The sequence below is a fragment of the Mustela lutreola genome, chromosome 8, assembly GCF_030435805.1.
Source record: "Mustela lutreola isolate mMusLut2 chromosome 8, mMusLut2.pri, whole genome shotgun sequence".
Classification (NCBI taxonomy): domain Eukaryota; kingdom Metazoa; phylum Chordata; class Mammalia; order Carnivora; family Mustelidae; genus Mustela; species Mustela lutreola.
Genome location: NC_081297.1, coordinates 20242247 through 20262390, shown reverse-complemented (window position 1 = coordinate 20262390; position 20144 = coordinate 20242247). Strand labels below are relative to the sequence as shown.

General features: G+C 38.9%; 1 protein-coding gene and 1 long non-coding RNA gene across 12 annotated transcripts in view; both read right to left on the bottom strand.

Moving 5' to 3' along the window:
* Positions 1-20144, bottom strand: part of NEBL (nebulette) — a 358626-nt gene that overhangs the window by 94898 nt on the left and 243584 nt on the right. For 3 of the 11 annotated variants that reach the window (XM_059183980.1, XM_059183983.1, XM_059183981.1), the window contains exons 1-5: positions 16996-19199; positions 16833-16904; positions 9416-9520; positions 7674-7784; positions 931-1041 (exon numbers count right to left, since the gene is read on the bottom strand). The exons of 2 other annotated variants lie outside the window; for them this stretch is intronic. In XM_059183980.1, the coding sequence (XP_059039963.1) occupies positions 931-1041; positions 7674-7784; positions 9416-9520; positions 16833-16904; positions 16996-17076 (480 nt within the window). In that variant the 5' untranslated portion in view covers positions 17077-19199. Of the gene's footprint in view, positions 1-930; positions 1042-7673; positions 7785-9415; positions 9521-16832; positions 16905-16995; positions 19204-20144 lie in introns of those variants that run through there. 6 more of the 11 variants (XM_059183984.1, XM_059183986.1, XR_009356517.1 and 3 more) reach the window with 5 other exon arrangements.
* Positions 19274-20144, bottom strand: part of LOC131838191 (uncharacterized) — a 61793-nt gene continuing 60922 nt past the window's right edge. The window contains exon 4 of the long non-coding RNA XR_009356518.1: positions 19274-19314. This is a non-coding gene — a long non-coding RNA (uncharacterized LOC131838191). The remainder of the gene's footprint in view (positions 19315-20144) is intronic.

The following is a 20144-nucleotide window of genomic DNA, read 5'->3' as shown; positions in this document are numbered from 1 at the left end:
CAGATAACTGTTGCCATCCTGGAAAGAGATACCGCCCAGCTGAGGCAGGGGGAACAGAGTATCAGCAAAACACCATTCAGTAAGGGAGCTAAGTGGACAGGGTCCATGGGAGATGACAAAGCTGTATCAGGTACTTTCCAAAGAAAGGGAGATTCTTGACCCAACTAAGGCAGACAAGTTTATCTGAACTGATCGTAGCCCTAAAAGAACCTAACGAAAAGTTCCTACATGCCTCTTAGAGAGCAGAGAACTCCTAATGGGGAGACAAATGAGCTGCCACTGAAATTTCAGGAAGAAATTATTCTTCTGGGTCACCAGGGTAGTGGTGGTCACTGAGCAAACACATGGAAGTTTTGATGTGTCTGCTAACTCATAACTTTGAAAAGAACTTCTTTTCTATGGGCTTGTTTCCTCTCCCTTGGTTTCTGCTGCTAAGTCAGTCATTAGGCAGCAACTGCTTTCATGTTCTCCGTGGGTCTTGACCTTGACCACTGGTTCTCTACATGTGTTCTAAAAGAGGCAGTACTGGGGTATAATCTCACTAGCCTTTGTGAGTGACTCTTTCCCAGGCCAGTGATTTCTGGTGCCCTCTTTCCCAGTTCTACTACAATTCTAGACTAGAAACTATGAAGGCTTTACCATCAAGTCAAGGGTACTCCAGGAAATGCCAGCAACCCAACTGGTCCCAAGCAGAACTTCTAATAACTGCAAGGAACTGACACTTTGAAGATACTCCTTGAGGTTTTAATGCCTTTTGATAGAATAGCTCAGAAGGATTTATGACTGAACACTGAGAGATTTAAAGACAAGATATTCTAAAGTCCTTTTTGAACAGGAGAGTTGTCATATGTAAATTGCAACGACATATCCACTAGTCCTGATGTGGGTAACCGCGATTTCCCAGAAAATCATGGGAGATGGTGTCCTTACGTTACTCTGGTGTTTATTGACCTCCATGGCATGTCTGACGTTAGGCGGTTCCTTCATATGGGCATAATCTGAGAATCCTCTGGCGGCATCGTGTTTCTGCTTATAGGCAACCTTTAAAAACACAAACCATTGTTAGTTTCTTCAGGAGTACGCTACGTTCCTACCCATTAAATTTCAGCGTTTTGCTAGGAGTTTGTGTACTTGAGTTCCACCACCATGGTTGTATTTGCCTAAGCCTCTGTAACAAGAGAATATACTCAGTGCTTTAAGGTTGGTGCTTCAGGTTAGAATCCTAATTCTGACTCTTTCCTGCTAATTTCAACAGTCCTCAACCCCACTCGTATTTAGCTAGCTTAAATCTCAGGGACCATTTTGGGAAACCTTTCAAATCTAGGCATTTTTAGGGTCATAAATGTCCAAGGTTTAAATCTTGGGAAAGCAACTGACAAAGTGGATGAAATGACCAGACATTTAAAGGTGAATTTTTCATTTTTTGATTAATTGTTAATGACTTTCTGTAGGCACAGCTATAATATAACATAAAACTCATTAAATGCCCCAACCTTTGGGAGAAAATAAAACATGCAGGCAGATTTCTGAGATCTGTCAAGGCCTGTCCTCTGCAAGGGAAAAGAGCATCACGCCAATATCACCCATTGCTACCATTTCAATTTGTCCCCTCCTAGGATGGAGAGAAGGCGTGAGAATGATTACTTCAAAAGTAGAAATAAGCAAATTCAATGACAGAGTTAGGGGGAAAAAAATCCAGAAGACAACAAAGGAATTATTCCTTTACTCACATTCTATTCCATTGTCCTATGTATTCCCTTCCCAATTTTTAGTTACTTTTGTTTTATTTTTGTAGGATTACTTATTTTCTCTTCCCTCATGAGAACATAACTACCTAGCTCGGTGAATGCTCAGAACACAAACTGACAAAAAGTAAGGATCAAGAAATATTTGCTCAATATATGAATGAATAAAAATAAAACAAGAATGGATGAATGAATAACTTATTTTAAAATTAATTCAAATATATATTAAAAGTTTTCTAATAAAAAGATATTATACAGAACTAGAATAACTTGACACAGGAGAATGGAGGCAATTTTAAGAAAAAAAAAAAAAGAAGAGTAGTCACAAGAACAAAATAAGATTTAATTTTTAATGGAAAGGAATAGCAGCTCAATTTAAGGAAAAACTTTTCACCAATACTAGCTCCTTGAGAGTTATGCCTCTATCTTCTTACACATCTTTTAATATCCTGTGCCTCTCATACTGAATGACAGAGGGTAGAAATGTAATAAATGTTTAGTGAATGAATGAATAAATGAGTTTATTAAATATTCTCATGAACTTAAACCCCTCATGGGTTTTAATAAACATTATTAACCATTCATTTAACTTCAATAATATACTTGTCTAGAGGATTAAGGTGATACTTACAAAATTAATTTTTTTTATTTTTAAAATTTTTATTAACATATAAACAAAACTAATTTTTTTTTAAATTTCTTTTCAGTGTAACAGTATTCATTGTTTTTGTATGACACCCAGTGCTCCATGCAATCTGTGCCCTCTCTAATACCCACCACCTGGTTCCCCCAACCTCCCACCCCCCCACCCCTTCAAACCCCTCAGATTGTTGTTCAGAGTCCGTAGTCTCTCATGGTTCACCTCCCCTTCCAATTTCCCTCAACTCCCTTCTTCTCTCCGTCTCCCCTTGTCCTCCATGCTATATGTTATGCTCCACAAATAAGTGAAATATATATATTATATAATTATTGACTCTTATATTGACATATAATAATTGACTCTCTCTGCTTGACTTGTTTCCCTCAGCATAATCTCTTCCAGTCCCATCCATGTTGCTACAAAGTTGGGTATTCGTCCTTTCTGATGGAGGCATAATACTCCATAGTGTATATAGACCACATCTTCCTTATCCATTCATCCGTTGAGGGGCATCTTGGTTCTTTCCACAGTCTGGTGACCGTGGCCATTGCTGCTATAAACATTGGGTGTACAGATGGCCCTTCTTTTCACTACATCTGTATCTTTGGGGTGAATACCCAGTAGTGCAATTGCAAGATCATAGGGAAGCTCTATTTTTAATTTCTTGAGGAATCTCCACAGTTTTCCAAAGTGGCTGCACCAACTTGCATTTAAAGGGTGTAAAAGGGTTCCCCTTTCTCCACATCCTCTCCAACGCATGTTGTTTCCTGTCTTGCTAATTTTGTGACTGGTGTAAGGTGGTATCTTGATGTGTTTTGATTTTAATCTCCCTGGTGGCTAATGATGATGAACATTTTTTTCATGTTTCTATCAGCCATTTGTATGTCTTCTTTGGAGAGGTGTCTGTTCATATCTTCTGCCCATTTTTTAATATGATTGTCTGTTTTGTGTGTGTTGAGTTTGAGGAGTTCTTTATAGATCCTGGATATCAACCTTTTGTCTGTACTGTCATTTGCAAATATCTTCTCACAAAACTAATTTTTAAAAAATAAAATCACTGCCTCTTACCATAAAGAAAGAAAGCCATCTCTTACAACTATCAATATTTAAATCTCTTCTCTGGCTCCCCCACCAAGTTCTTCTTGAAAACATTTACTGAAATGGACCTCATGCTGGGGTGTCACAGTCTCTAAACTGTGGAAGCTTTGACACAAATCCCCTCCCCTAACGAAGCCCCAATCTGTCTTCCCCTTGCGGCCAGGTAGGAAGAGTCTAGTTCAGTGGACAGAACTTCAGATATGGGCACACAGCTGTCAACAACTCCCATCTGCACTCCAAACCATCTGCACGGAGTAAGGTCCTGAAACTCTGTACTTCTGAATGCCCTTGTCTGTCCAATTTCCAATTAATCCACTCAAAATGCCCAGAATGTCCTAGATATGGTCTGACCTCTCCTAATTAGTACTGTCCAGTTTAGTCTGGGTTATGATCTCTTATGTGCTCTACCTACTATTCATGTATCCATAGATCACAGTGTTTTCCTTCTGATAGCTACGTTGAGATTTCTGTCACCTAGATTCCTTAAGCCTTATTCAGTTCTGCCCTACTCCGTCCTCACATCCAATCCTGCATATCTAGTTGAATATAGGGACTCACACGCAGGACCCCCATGTTTTTCCAGGGATCATTCATCTTGTTAGACTCTGTCCATTGATTTAATCCATCAGGATATCTAATTCTCAGGAACATATCTTTACATTTTCACCAATTAGTTATGTCAAACAAGAAATTCATGAAGGACCTCCATTTAAGTTGGCAAAAACATTATGTCAGTTCCATTACATTCTATATTATAATTTGGGGGGAATGGAGGAGGAGTTTAATGGGTGACCAGGTCTATTAAGCCAAGAAGAAACCTTTATCAGATTTATTCCTTCTTCTTAAATATAAAGGAGATAGCGTGTACCTAGCTCCTTTTTGCTGGGTGTCTGGTTTAGACTGTATGACTTGTGACTTTATAAACATAACCAACACAGCCGATCATTTGGTGGGTTATCATAGAAATGGTGAGTCATCAAGCACAATTTTAAAAAGCACTCTTTCTTTAAAAGGCTATGTAATTTTCTACTCGCAGCATTAAAAGTCATTTCATTTATAGCTGCAACGCAGCACCACTTTAGAATTAAGATTACATCAAATTGGAGGCAGCTGAACTTTAATTTATCATATTAATTTTCATCCTTAAAATAGCTAATGGAAAATTATGTCAAGCTAATACATTTTCTGATAAATTTGATTTCTTAGGATTTGTCATTATTGTGTAGCAGTTCCCTAGATTAACACTGTTGTCTTCATACCTTGAGAATCAAGGTCGCCTTGCTACTGGATACCTAACTAGTGGAGGACACTTAAAATAATCTTACGGATTTACATATAAATATGTTTCAGTAGTATAGTAGTATGTACATTTATCTTGTATACTTAATAGCACGGTATATTTTTATATCATATATATACATAAGACCTCTATACATTTCTAACTTCAGGATATTTTACAACTACTGTGTCAGTAAGTGCACTGCCAGTCCCCAAGCACCGACACACCTGGAGCTCCTGAGGCCGGGCCCCGGAGCCACCACAGATAAAAACGTAGGCGGTCAAACATCTCCTGAGTCCAGATGCCTGAGTAATACCCTGTATTGCTTCTGTGATAAGAGATAATTTAGCCCCTGCCTGAAATAGCCCTGGGGAGAAGATCTCACCATTTAATGGCATGGCACGTCCATGTCCAGAAATTTTCTTTGTGATCTTTGTTTATAAGATTTTTCATGGGGGATATCTCCTAAAATGGCTTCCTAAAGTTTCCACATCTCTTTCTTTTTTAAAATGACTTCTCCTCAGTCATTTTCTATAAGGAGCATTAATATAGCTCACCTCACAGTATCATTCTAGTTTGGATTAAGTTTCTGAGAATGTTTGCAAATTTGTTTTAACACAACCTTTTGATCCAGTGTCCTTGGTCTGGGAGACTTTTTCATTAGAATCCAGAACACCTGAGATTCCAGAATGTGTCTAACCACTCTAATTTAGATTACCACAAATCGGATATGATTTGGACACAGCAAAAGGTTAGCTGTTTCATTTTCTCAGACACAGTCGAATAGTTTTACTTTCTTGCCAGTCTTATTACCAGGTAAGCTCTGAGAATTGCAATTTTAGCCACGATAAAATTGATTTACACAAACCTCAAGAAATTTTATTACATTACATCGAAATTTTATTACATGATTCCATTGAAATAGATACTTTATTCGGAATCCAGGTGTTGCCTTACTAACAAGTCCGATGACTAATTACAACGGTGGGCAGTGTTGGGAGCACACACCTGTATTTTGCAGGGGGCATACCCCACTAGAGCATAACACAGGCTAACAGAAAAAAGATAGATTCCACAATACACACTGTGGATTATCTTCCCCGTTCAGTCCTACACTGCACGTGCTCATGTACTATAGTTCCCTTTCTGCCATGAAAAGGTGAAGAGAATTTTGCACTTACACAGCAATGAGGATGTAAATATCTCACAAGGTTACCTTCCCAGGTATAAAAATAAGAAGAGACAATTCTTTCTTTTTTACGTAACTGTTGTTTGTCACATACAGAGTGTTGGGTTGTACTTATTTGCTTTACAAAGTGGTCCAAAGATTATCAGCAAGTGGCTAGGTGACCAGATGTTGTGAGGAAAAAAAGGGGGGACCTATTAGTCATGGTCAGCCATGCAAAACGCTGGTATCATATGTTTTTAGCCTCCTGTTATACAGCTGAGATCAGCTTACTGCCAAGCTGTGTACACAGAGGACATTTAAATTGGTAATAATAAAGTACTTAAAGATGTTCTGCAAAAGATAACAACGCTCAGTCTTTTTCGAGAGTACTTTATTTTCAGACTATTTTAAAATTACCTAGGCATCTTCTACTTAAAACTAAAAAGATTCTGAAGGAAGAGTTCAACTTGTTTAATAAGAAAAGGAGTGGTGGAAATATAAGAACTAGCTGATACAGTGTGTGTTTAAGACCCTAGACTCTGAAGCCCGACTATCCATGTTCACGCGCTGGCTCTGCCATTTATTGGCTGTGTGATCTCAGGCAAGTTACTTAACTCCTCTGTGCTTTCAGTTTCTGAAATGGGGCTATCTCATGGAGTACTTATAGGGATTAAATGATACACATATATGTGGAATAGAGAGAGCAGCACCTGATACATAGTAAGCATTTCTATGTGTCCATTATTATTTTAACCTAAAATGTAGCATGAAGAATATAAACTACATAAAAGGAAATATTTCCTAAAAAAGAGAATCAACAAATTCAACAAAATCAATTTTACCAGTATTTATTAACTATCTCCCTGTGTGCCAAGGACTGATGCTAAGCCCAAGGGTAGAGTAGAGAACAAGACACGGTAAGTCCCTGCTGTCATACCACTTAGGGGAGCCATGTAGCAGATTCGCAGAGTTTAAAACAAAACAAAACAACTGTATTATGGAGAACACAAAGCGGGTAAGATGACCGAGAAAGAGGTGAAATATTCTATTTTGAAATTCTGTTTGAAGAAATACAAGAAATTAAATGTACTATGTGTTCCTTATGTCTAATGTACATAAGGGGAAAATTATTCTGAATTCCAAATGAGCTTACAGGATGACAATTCTTAAGTTCATCTGCAACTTGAAATCACTAGAGCGACCACATGCACCTGAGATAATCCAGATGAAATCCACAACCCACAGAAAAAGAAATTCAGGAACCTCTCGCCTAACTGAGGAAGCACAGCCCTGTGGATCCTGAATTGAACCATTAACTCTTAATGGGACTTTGAAGAAGCTACTGGAATGTCCTCCACTTAGAGATCACATGCTAAATGAGAGACAGCTTTAATATTTGCTGTCCATTTTTAATCTAAGTAAGCTGTCCTCACAAGATTGAAATTTGTTCTATTGATAGTTGTGAATGGGATTAGGAAAAACAGCATCACGTGACTAACGAATTTGTCCATCCATTTCAATTTCTGTGACATGGCAATGACTACCGACAACACATGAGTCCCCTGCTTGCAGTTTTCATCCAATATGCGATACCCAAGATAAAAACTATTTTTCCAGTACTTTCTACTACTTTGCTAACTATGTTTAAATATATTTTTAAATATTAATATATTTTAAGGTGCTAATTATTAAGTGGTTAAATTTATATATATATGATTATATAACAATTTAGGAAAACCACACCTCACTCTGAAGATGCGTAACTTCTCTTGCAAAGACACTATCGATTGTGGCTGGCATCTGCTTATAAAGAGAATTGGAGAGGTTCGCCTTAATGGTGCCTTTGTATTTTGCCTAGAGGCGGGGAAAAAGGAAAAAAATTAATAAGCATTACTTTTTTTTTTACTGTTAATATTGAAAGAAAATAAAAGGAAACTTGCTTCAGAAACAGAATTATTTTAAAAATCTGAAGACCATTTAAACCTTAGATACTAGACTGAAGAACATATTCTAGAGAGAGGTAAATCTAATTTATCACAGAAAAATCTTTAAAAGGAGCCACTCAAGAAAATAATGATGACTTTTCTAATTTAACCTATATATGTTTCTAAAAGTAAATCCATCTGTATATATTGATGTTTGACCAGCAAAGAAACACCCAAGAAAGAAGAGACACTAGCATTGTTCCAGAAAATACAGATTGGTAGAATGTAGTGTCTAGAGCGTGAATGTAACGGACAGCGTTCCTTCAAATCTTCAAATCTTTTTAACCTCCTTCTTCCACAACTGTGGTGGGAAGTGAGAACCCTTTTTTGTTGCTTCTGTGTATTCCCATCTCCAATTTGCACTTCTCGAAGTGATCCCCCAAATTCAGTACTAATAAATAGAAATGCCCCTTCACCATTTCTCTTGGAGAGATTAGGATCAAAGAACCACAAGAGATTGCCTACTTTTTTTTTTTTTTTTTTTTTTTTTTTTGCTCTATAGTTAACACCTTCAGGAAAAAGAGTCAATGAGTCAATTAGGAATGATAAACATCGTGTGAATCTTTGCACAGGAGAAGTAACAGCTAATGCAAACCAACCAAACCATGGTTTCCCACATTCTGATATTACCCCCAGTCAGAGCCAGATGTGAGCCTGGATTTATTGAGTGTAGACCCTATGTAAACCTTGAGTTCTCACAACTCTTTGGATGTGGGTACTCAAGAAGAGATAATTTGCCAGTTTTCCTCAAAATGTTTTCACGTCCCCAGAAGTAATCCTGAGAGTATCGTGTTGATCTGTTTCCAACATAACTTATGAGACACTAGAGGTCAGTCATTTACAATACAGTTTTATTCATCCTCTTTTCAAATGTATCTCTCCTAAGTGATCTAGTCACAGACAACAGAAATGTCTCCTCCCAGATTCAAATCACTGTTAACATGGTGCTTATTAATGTAGCATAATCTGCAATTTGAAATGCTCTCAGATACAGACTATGCTTTTTCAGCTGGAAAATGAAAGTAGTGCTTTTCTCTGTTTCATAGTAAGTGTCTCTGTTGAACTGATCCTACTCAAAAATAGGTTAAATTGATCTAAAATTACTTACTAAAGATACCATGTTTCAGAGAATCAGCTGCTAAATTTTACTTATTTCCTACATGATATTCAACAATTTTTATCTAATATACCCATAAGGAAATAAAATAATGGCATTTCTAAAACTATTTTTCTAGTACTTTCTACTTATCTAAGAAAATATCTCTTTTCAAGAGTAATTCTATATAAATATGAAAGGATCAGAGTCGAAATATAGACATATATAATGAAATAGATCAACCAGAGAGTTAATTGACATTGTGCTTAGGATTACATAATTATGCAGTGATTACCAACACTCAGTAGCACTCTCAAAAATATTATTCTCTAATTTTAATGCGCAGACTTTTATCTACATAAAAAATGAAAATGCAAACCATTTCGCATGTTTTGATGCCTTACCTCAGAAATAAAAGCACCAATGTTTTTTACATGGTTTAGCATGGGAGTGTCAGTCACAGATGTACACTTGTCCTTGGACTTTTTATATTCTTCTTTATAATGAATCTAAAAGAGAGAACAATTTATGGATGATGAGAAAGAAGAAAAACCATTTTAATGCCCCCTTTTTGAAGAGAAGAATTACTTGAGGAAGTCTGTTTTCTGAAGGAAATACTCAAATGAGGAATGATCTTTAAAACCAGCCAAATCAAGAAAAGGGACATCTAGCACAGAGCTGCAAAGGTGATGAGACATGGGGCGGGGTGGGGGGGAAGCCTGGTCTTTAGATAAGCAAAAGTCCTGTTAACATCAAGGATCACAGGGGCGGGCGCACATGGACTATGGGTCCTGTCTGCCCAGCTAGCTGAACGTAATTATTCAACACTCTCATTTCATTTGACAAGTATCCTAGTTTATTGTTACTTTCAAGCCATTGGTTGAACAGTTAAGCCTACAATCAAACAAAAACATAGCTGCCTACCTCTAGGTTTAAGATAAGTAGTCGTCGGGACAGATGGAACCAATTAAGAAGCAGAGGCAAAGATCAAACAACTGAAATTACTGTTAGCATCATTACCTATGCATGCATGATTAGAGGAAGGAGCTCGAACAGTGGCCACAATGAGCTTCCTTTATCTGAACTAACTCTGCTCAAATCAAACTTACCCAATTTAGGAGCATCTACAGGCCTCCTTATCTGCCTTCCCTCCCCCAACAAGAGCAGAACCTGCTCTGAAAGTTTGCCACATGGTGGAGGAGATCATTCCAGAACGCTATGGGTAAACAGATGCACAAGAGAAAGCCCAGAGAGGCTGAGCTGAGCATGCTCATTCCTTCTCTCAAAGTCAGTAGTAAAAGGAGTCACTCCTTTCCCCTTGAGGAGAAGCCAGAATAGTTACTCTGGCGGGAGACCCTGTAGGAACACATGAGCTGAAGTCAGGAAACTATGGACAAGGCCCGAAAATATCATCCCATTCTCACGCTAATTGCCATCCAATCTGAAAACTGGTGAGGCAAAATTTATGACTAGTTGAGAGGATGAAGGTAATTTGCTAAAAATTATATCACCCTGTAATAAAGTCATGTTTATCTACCCAACACTGTAAATACTTACGCTGAAAAAAAAGCTTCCAGGTCAGATGATAAATTATATGGTCTCCCTAATTACAACCTAAAAGTGAAGTTTAGTTGACTATGTACCTGGCTCTTAAAGGACATGACTAACACGCCGTTGCAACACTAACATTACACAGAGATTTTACCACAGGTAAATCAGACTTGAGGGGCATCATTCGACCTGAGGTATGACCAGACAGGAACCTCGAAGCAAAGTTACTGCAAAATACCGTTTCTCACTGCTGTGACTCTTAGGTATTAGACGCCTACCACATTAAACATTTGCTTTATTCATGAAATCAACATTGGAACATATTTATCTTATCTGAGCACTAAATTACTTTTTTTTTTCTTCTCAGAGATTAGCCATAATTTTAGGGCTCTGCAAATCACCCTCCTCAGTCACTAGTAATTAAACCGTTAATGGCAGTATGATAAATAGTAGGCTATTTTGATCATAAGGAGAAAAAAAAAGTATCCCCGTTATATAATTAAGTGTGAGAGAAAATAACCTATCATTAGGCTTAAGTTTGGCTCATTATTTTTATCTTTCACCACTATCTTCTTCCCCTCACAGTCACATTCTTGACTGCAGCAGTATGTGCAATGGCCACCGGCCTCTGATAAGCTCTGACCTGAGCAGAATGTTCAGGACGAGAGCACAGGATAAGGGTGACGTATTTACTTCCTTCACTGTGCTGGCAAATAGTACAGTCTTAAGTGGGGTCTCCCGTCCTTTCTCTGGTCTTTGTCCAAAAGGTACACACACACACACACACACACACAGAGACACATATTATTTGCCTATTGTAACTCCTGTTGTATTTCTTTCTTTCTTTTTTTTTTTTTTAAAGATTTTATTTATTTATCTGACAGAGTGAGAGACAGCAAGAGAGAGAACACAAGCAGGGGGAGGGGCAGAGGGAGAAGCAGGCTTTCTGAGGAGCAGGGAGCCCGATGCAGGACTCCATCTCAGGACCCTGAGATCATGACCTGAGCTGGAGGCAGATGCCTAATGACTGAGGCCCCAAGACACCCCTCCTATTGTATTTCTAATGAATTTTACAACATGACTGAGGATAAGCAAATGATCTTACATTTTTATATAAAGAACGTCACATAGTGTTAGCTTTCTTCTACCAGGATAATAGAAAAAACAGACGGGCGGGAACTACACCGATGAGGGACACAACATCCTAGGTGTAATAAAATCACTAAAGAGATGGCCACTTCCTAACACAGCCATGGCCCTGTCCACTGCATAGACTGCCTATGTGACCTCCTTCTTTCCAAATAACAGAACTCGAACGTATTTATGAGCGTAGCCAGACCCCTGCCCCAGCCCTAGAGGATGAGTTGCTCCAAGTCAGGCATGGTTTGCTCCTTCCCTTTGGCCAGTGACTGGTCTCCCCTGGTGCCCAGCGCTGACCACAGGACATTTGTAGAAGTCTTCCCAGGGGTGTTCCTGGTATTGCTGGTGCAAAGGGAAAAAACCTTGCTGGCACGGCCCTTTGACACCTTTGCTCTTCCACCTCCTCCGTTCCCCAGTCACAGGGATGCAGCAGGCATGGGGTCACCACAAGGCAGTAAGTCACCATACCCAGGATGACAGAGCAGAAGGAAAGGAACCTGGGAGCCCAAGAACATCCACCATACCAAGACTGGACCCCTTACCTCCACACTCTATTATGTGAAAACAAGAAATCCCACCTATATGGTAAGCCTCTGTGCTAGGGTCTTTCTGTCACCTATTGCCATCTGCCCTCACAACTCAGATACTATCCAAGCTACTTTCTAATGGGGCGGGGGGAAGTGGGCAAGGTTGATGACTTACTAGTCAGTAAGATACCCCAAATCTTGACCTTCTGCTCTGACCGCACCCATTAATCCCACCATGTCTCAACTACAATTAGAGGTAAGTCAGTTCAGTGAGGCTTTCTCTTCTTAGCCCAGGCTTTCTTTCACTTGGTGTGACCCCAAGTAATGGCTGAACTTGGAATACAGATGTAGAGTATTTCCTTTAACAGGCACTCCTTTAAAAAAAAAAAAAAAAAAAAAAAAAGATTTTATTTATTTATTTGAAAGAGAGAGAGAGAAAGAAAGAGAGAGAAAGACTTGATCAGGGAAAAGGGCAGAGGGAAGGGAGACAAGCATATGACCCACTGAGCAGGGAGCCCAACACGGGGCTTAATTCCAGGACCCTGAGATCATGACATGAGCCAAAGTCAGATATTTAACTGAATGAGCCACACAGGCACCCCTCTTTTTACAGGCACTCTTAACCAAAAGTATCAAGAAAGTCTTCTCTCAAGTGGAGCCATGTTGGTTCAATGCATCCGACCCTGGAAGAAAGAACCACAGCGCCGTCACTACCCGGTAACAGGGCGGGGAACACTCAGAGAGCCAAGGCAGCCATCGCATTAAGAATGCCATGGGATACCATCCCAAGAATGCCATGTCATTCTCTTAACGCAATCAGAGCTCTCTCTGGGGGAATAGCCACAGAATCCCAATGCCTTTAGCCCTGGGAGCATTTACCCACAACAAACAATGTTCATTTGCCTGGAAAATGTCTTTCTGCTGCCACACGAGTGAACACCCTCTAAAGGGTTGAACCAAAACACTGCATCACAGGCTTTAGGCAGATGGGGCCAAACTCGCTCCGCAGAAACCCTGGACGCCTAATTTACAAGAAACATACAAAAATATCCCCCTTAACCTAATACGTCCTATGGCCACCTGACAAAAAGCTACTAGATTCCGGACTCCGATGTCTCTATATAGTTCATAGGTTTGACTTACTCAAGAAATTCAGTAGGTAGCCAATAGGTCCAGAAAGAGAGAGAGAGAGAGAGTATCTGGGAAAATAAAAAGCATTATGTGGTTAACAGAAAAGTAAAAGAGGTGGCTTCAAAGGACCAGGTAATTTGGGGAAGTGAGTTATACCAAAGGGAAACCAGGTAAAGGAAAAAAAAAAAAAAAAAAAAAAACCAGAAAAATGCCTCACACTGATCCCCCAAAGTGAAGCCACCTGACCTGAAAAACATCCATCTCTTTCTAGGGAAAACTGTGAGTTCCTGGGCTTATCTCTAGACCAGTCCTCTGTAACATTTATGCCACAGAACACAGTACTCTATGAGGAGAGCCCAGCACAAAGCAGGAGAGGGATGACGCAACGATGGCCACGTCTGGGGGTCTGGGGGTCGGGGGGTCGGGGGGTTGGGGGGTCGGGGGGTTGGAGGGTCTGGGGATCTGGGGGTCATGAGGACCTCATTTCAGATCCCAGGTGTGTGGCTCCCTAGCTGTGTGATCCGGTGAACAGAACGTGAGGCCGCTTCTCACGGCTTCAAAATGAAGACCCGTGCAGACCGGAAAAATAAGACACCAGCTTCACCGGGTGACAAGGGCTACAAACAGATTGCCTCCAAACAGAGAAAAAGGCTCCAGTAAACACACAGGTGTCCCTCTGGAATACAAGGGATCAGAAAACACACAAAAGGACCTGAAGGTCTGTCTTTAAGTTTGAGACCCTGGGAAAAGCCCCGTGTGCTAAATGAAATGTGGACACTAACCGAGGGCACCATCAGAAGCAGGAGAGGGCCTCCACCGGGGCTCCCATCTAACTGCCCCAAGCATTCGTCCACTTCTGTCTGTTTTTGCTCCATGATTGACGCAACTCAAGCACACATTTAGACAATGACCTAGTGATGCAGGCAACATAATAGACATGAGACCCTCCCATGTAAGTTCATTGGCTCCATATAGGACACGGATGACGTGGACTGTGGATAAAGCAGTTATCCACTGCTTATTTATTAAGTTAGTACTTAATAAATACCTTTTCCACCAAATTTCGAAAAACTAGAAATTCTTTTGGGTCCAATACATAAAGTTCTTCCAGAACATATAAATTAAAATTTGTTTGTAAAACGATGGCACAAATTCCTCTCTTTAGTTTTGTTTTAGAGACAAAAGTAGTACTTGCTCCAACTCTTTGCAGGTAAATACACAAATTCCAAAAATTAAAAAAAAAAGAACAGTATTTTTAAAAGTATGAAATTCTATTTTGAATCAGAAGGTGAACATGTACACAGATGTATATCAGGCCACAGGCTGTGAGCTAAATATTCAAGTCGTACAGACATTCTGCCGTACAGCATAAATCTGTAATAAACAGAAATCACTCCCACCTATTAGATTTCTTCTACCTCAGAGAGGAATAACATGGCTTTGGCTTTTGCTAAATAGTAAAGGCCACGCCCCTCGCCACGAGGCTGGTTCTGCAGTCACTGAAAAATGATCTTATCCGAAACAACTCCAACAAAATCACCTACTCACTGAAGTTGCCCCTTGAGTTCCAATGGTTTATATAATATACTTAGCTCATCCCCAATTACCATTTAATAAAAAACATAACACCTGGAAGAGATATTATTTCCGGAGTTAGGAAACTTCAAGTTTTAAATGTTTGCATTCCCATTACCAATATTAGTGTAATCAATAACAGTAAAGGTAACCTGTGCAGGGAAATCTACGGTTAAGAGCAAACACAACAGAATGGCTGAGGCTGAGAAGGCTTTGTGCTCAATCCTTTTCCCCACTGCTCAACTGTGTGACCCTGGCAAGATACTTAACCTCTCTGAGCCTTTGTTTCTTCACCTCTAAAATGAGAGAAACAATGGAGTCCACCTCAGAAGCTGCAAAGCCTGGCACAGAGTCCTTGAGAAATCTTAACTTGGCTGATGTCTTGTGGTGGTCATCATACCATTACTATTAAGAGTTTACAAAGGGGGAGCCTGGGTGGCTCAGTCGTTAAGCATCTGCCTTTGGCTCAGACCATGATCCCAGGGTTCTGGGATCACGTCCCGCATCGGGCTCCCTGCTTGGCAGGAGGCCTGCTTCTCCCTCTCCTACTCCCTCTGCTTGTGTTCCCTCTCTTGCTGTGTCTCTCTCTGTCAAATAAATAAATAAAATCTTAAAAAAAAAAAAAAAGAGTTTACAAAGAACTTTCTCATGCAGTAGCTTAGTACTCCCAGGTAAGAGCACAAAGAAATACTTCATTTAAAATTCTATTACATTACATGTCAAATATATGGAAAGAGTAGGATTCCCACCATCCTCTGGCTCTTTCCGACAAGCCCACAAGGAGACAGTCATATATAAAATGTGACTGGATGGATACAAAAGTAATTTTCCGATGTAGCAGTTAATAACTGCCAGCATCCCTTGAGTGCTCACCGTGTTCCGGAGAGTTCACTAAACATTCCAGACGTATTACCATTACTTCTAGAAAATGGAATAGATGTTGCCCTTGAGGAAGTGAGCCCAGTCCTGTTACATAACCTGCCCCAACCTTACTGTTAAATTGATGCAGGCAGGTTGACTTCAGTGAACATGCCAACGTACTACCCCACTTCCCCAGATTGAACTCTTTTGAAAACAAACATGTGTTGGGGCGCCTGGGTGGCTCAGTGGGTTAGAGCCTCTGCCTTCAGCTCCAGTCATGATCCCAGGGTCCTGGGATGGAGTCCTGCATCGGGCTTTCTGCTCAGCAGGGAGCCTGCTTCCTCCTCTCTCTCTGCCTACCTGTGATCTCTCTCTGTCAAATAAATAAATAATGTTTTTTTAAAAAAAGAAAGGAAACAAAACAAACATGTGCAAAATATTCTGATCACTTTGCTCATTAACTACAACAGAAATGGCTAGTATGACGCTCGCTTTTCATGGGTCATCTCTCCCCGCACACAGGGTTCTTACCATGCAGTTCAGTAACTCGAGAACCCCAAACTGTAAATGCATTTTATGTAAATATGTATTTTTTTCCCCTGGTTTCAAGAACTACTGCATTCATCGGAGTCCTCAAAAAATCCCCGAACTGTTTTTTAAAAAACCATCCGTTTAGACAGAGATCCTCCTGACACAAATTCCACCCCCATTCAAAGTCTAAAAGGCTTTGCAGTTCACACATGGAACATGCTCTGAAATTTCAATGCTTTATGATTTCATGCCCGAGTGACAATGAAATTCATAAGGGACACCGCTCTGGACTGAGAATACAGGGACCTGTTCCTACAGATACTCTCTGTATAGGTCACCTTGAGGAAATCAATGGAAATTTCAGGACTTAGTTCCATGATCTGGAAAATAATTGTGTTTTAACAATGATTGTAGGGTTTTCTCCCCAACTCGATGATCTGATGGCATAATAGTGCCACACACACATAATGAAAAATTAAAAAAAAAAATCACTGAAGTCACTTACATCACTAATGAGCTTGGTGCATTTTTTGGCCAATTCCATCCTTAGGTCTTCAATAACAGGCTTGAAGAACACCTATGCAGAAAAACAAAGGAAGGAAACATTTTTTCTAATGATCGGCTTAGAGGAACAAGTAGCCTTCTTTAGCTGGTGTGTTCCCACTTACCATGTCGTCTTCATCTTCCTCTTCCTCTGTTTTTCCCTCTTCTGCTTCATCTTTTACATCCTCAAATACAAGGACCCTCATTTTTACTCTGTGTATAGAGGGGTTTTTTTTTTTCTTCTTTTCTCTCTTTCTTTTTTCTTTTCTTTTTTTTTTTTTAATTCATGAGGACACCCCCTTTCTCTGTACTATAGCACCCTTGAGCTCTTGGAGTCTCTGGTGTTCTGGCAGAAATGACCTTGCCCAGGCCTCATCCCTATTTAGCTCACACTTCACGCTCTTATCATGACTGCGTGTGAGTGGATGGATGGAATTGTGGAGGTCAGCCAGGACTAGCCTCCCAAGTGGAAATACCGGTCCAACAGGCAAAATTCAATTTTGTGACCTTTTAAAGTCAACATTCTCTAATCTGGGTAAGCAATCCAAAAGAGACCATTTATTTATATTTCACTAATTTAATTCATTCACAAAATAGTTTGAAAAAGACTTAAAGATTGTGGGAAAACAACTCCACAATGTAACACTCAAGATAACACGTCCAAAGCCTGTTATCTCAAAGATTTCCCAGCTCCCTCTAAATAAAGCTTTTGCTGGAACATCAGACATATCTCAGATTTGGTATAGTGAATCTGTATCATTCAAACTTGTCTTGTTAATCTAGATTAAATTTTTTATGACACAAAAACATACTTCTCACATTCTAAAAGATACTAACTTTAATTAGCTGATTAAAGGCTAGTAATTTATTATGAAAAACCCTTTGAACCACCTTAAAGAATCTATTCTGAGTTAATTATGATCATTACTCTTATATTGCTATTGCATTATTTTAATTGTAAACATCATTAAATACAAGAAGTTGCAGTTAACATAGGTTGATATATCATTTAAGAATTCTAGAAATATCACTGTTTCAAAAAAATAATAACTATGCTCTTCCATTCTGCCCATTGTGTCAATTTTTATAAATTCACTAGTCTTTATATTATAAAATATTCACTATTTATGTATTCCTCAATGTGTACTACACGCCTGGAAAATTTTGGAAAAATAAATTATAACACTATTTATAATGGAGTATGTGTTATCGATTACATAATTAAAAGTATATTTCTCAAAAAAAAGCTTTATTGTCAATTTAGGCAATAAAAACTCATAATTTATCAGTTTGGTTATTCAAACCCAGGGTAAATTAACTTGTTGGACATAAAAAAATACCCCATAGTGAATAATGAAACTAATTATAAAACATAAATTTATTCCAAATACATTAAGTAGCCAAGAATCATGCTATTTTCTCTTTATGTCGTATCTAGTTTTATCTAATTGCTTTGGCCTTACCTAAACTAAAAATTCTGACAAGAAAAATATTCTAAACAGTCATTAAGCATAGATTATTCTTCAGATTGTTTTTCCATGAGGCCAAAGTTCCACAGAATACTCTAGAGGGGGAAGGGGGTTTCATAAGCAAATGTGTTTGGAAAAACCTGTATGTTCATCTCTACCCGTCACTTAGAGATCCACATGGCATAATGACAAGTTGGAAGCTCCAAGAAGACCCACAATCAAGAAAACTGGTTAGGTTTTATTAATCCAGTATTTCTGAAATATGAAATCCTATTCATCTAATCTAATCTACCTACTTACCTACATATCATTTTTTTTTTTAATGATTCCCCATGCTCCAGAAAATTAGTGTTCTTCTGTGAAGTACTACGTAAGGGAAGTATTATCCTATTCTGGAAAAAAACAAAAACAAAAACAAAAAAAAAACGTTGTGTTCTAGAATAGTCTTTTCAGGAAATGATTTTTGGTATAGGCTAACTTAATGGCATCACATATCCTGCTCACTAGCAAAATGCCAAAAAGAAGTCCCCCAGGGTGCTGAATTTGGAAACCTTCACTTTTAAAATAACAACTATGTTATTTTAAACATAGCTATGTAGAGAATTCTACAGGGAATTTCTCCGCACATTATATTTGTTCCATAAGGGAGCAGAATGTGTGAACTCGGTTTCCCTCAAGCCTTCTGCCAAAAGACTGTTCTAATATTCTACAGAAGATCTATTACATTCTCTTTATTTGGAAAAGGGGAAGAACAGTTTCTATAAGCTTTTCTAGAAAACCTCTAGAAGCATGGGGAGAAAATTTCACCAGAGCTAGTTGAGATGACTCGTGCGGCTCGCGGTGACATCTAATCCCCGTGGGGATTTACCTGCAGTGGACTTCAGTGGCTGCTTTTTCTCATTTCCCATCATGTAATACGTCCTTATTGACGTATTGCTGGAAGAAAATAATCTGTTGAGATTATGCGCAGAAGTTCTGAAAGCAAAACCAAACACCATATGCACCGTAAACACACATTTTCCATTTGTGGATTTTCGAGTCAGAATTTTAAAGCCAGAGGGATCCTTAAGAAATCAATTTTACTAAAAGCCCTCTCTTTTACAGGACAAAATTAAGACCAAGAGAAGTTAATTTTTTGTCTCATCCACAAAGTTACTCAATGGAATACCAGGACCAAAACTTAAACAGACAACTATAAATAATAATAAACCTGAGCTTTATGTTCATTCATCCAAATAAGTGTTACTATGTCAGGCACTGTGCTTGGTTCTGGGGACGTGATGGTGAATAAAGCATACTCCTGCTAAGATAAAGCAGGAAATTTGAAAAAAAAAATAAAATAAAAACATCATTCAAGACCTGCTGGATGAACTCTTTAATGGCCTGTCTGGCAAGCTACATACAATATTTCTTCTGATTGAATGTATCTTTTTTTCCCCTCTCACCTATAAGTATGATACAAAAGTCATGTAAAGTTTTCTTTAAAACACTTTAAGCCTTGCACTTTATCACAGCAAATCTCTCTTGTCAGTAGCTCCCAGATGCAACTTGGGGAATAAGAAGAAAGTTCTTTGTGGATAGCTATCATGTTTCAAAATTCCCTATTTTCCTCTTTATTTTTTAAACCAAGTTAAATGTTGTGTTTTAATATATATATATTTGCACCCTGGAGCACCCCCATAAGGGAATAGCTGTATAACTGCTATCACTTTTGCTTATTGTGTTTTGCTTATTGTGTATATTGTCTACCTCTTACTTTAGTACTGGACCCCATGCTCTGATACAGAATGAGACCAATGTGGGGA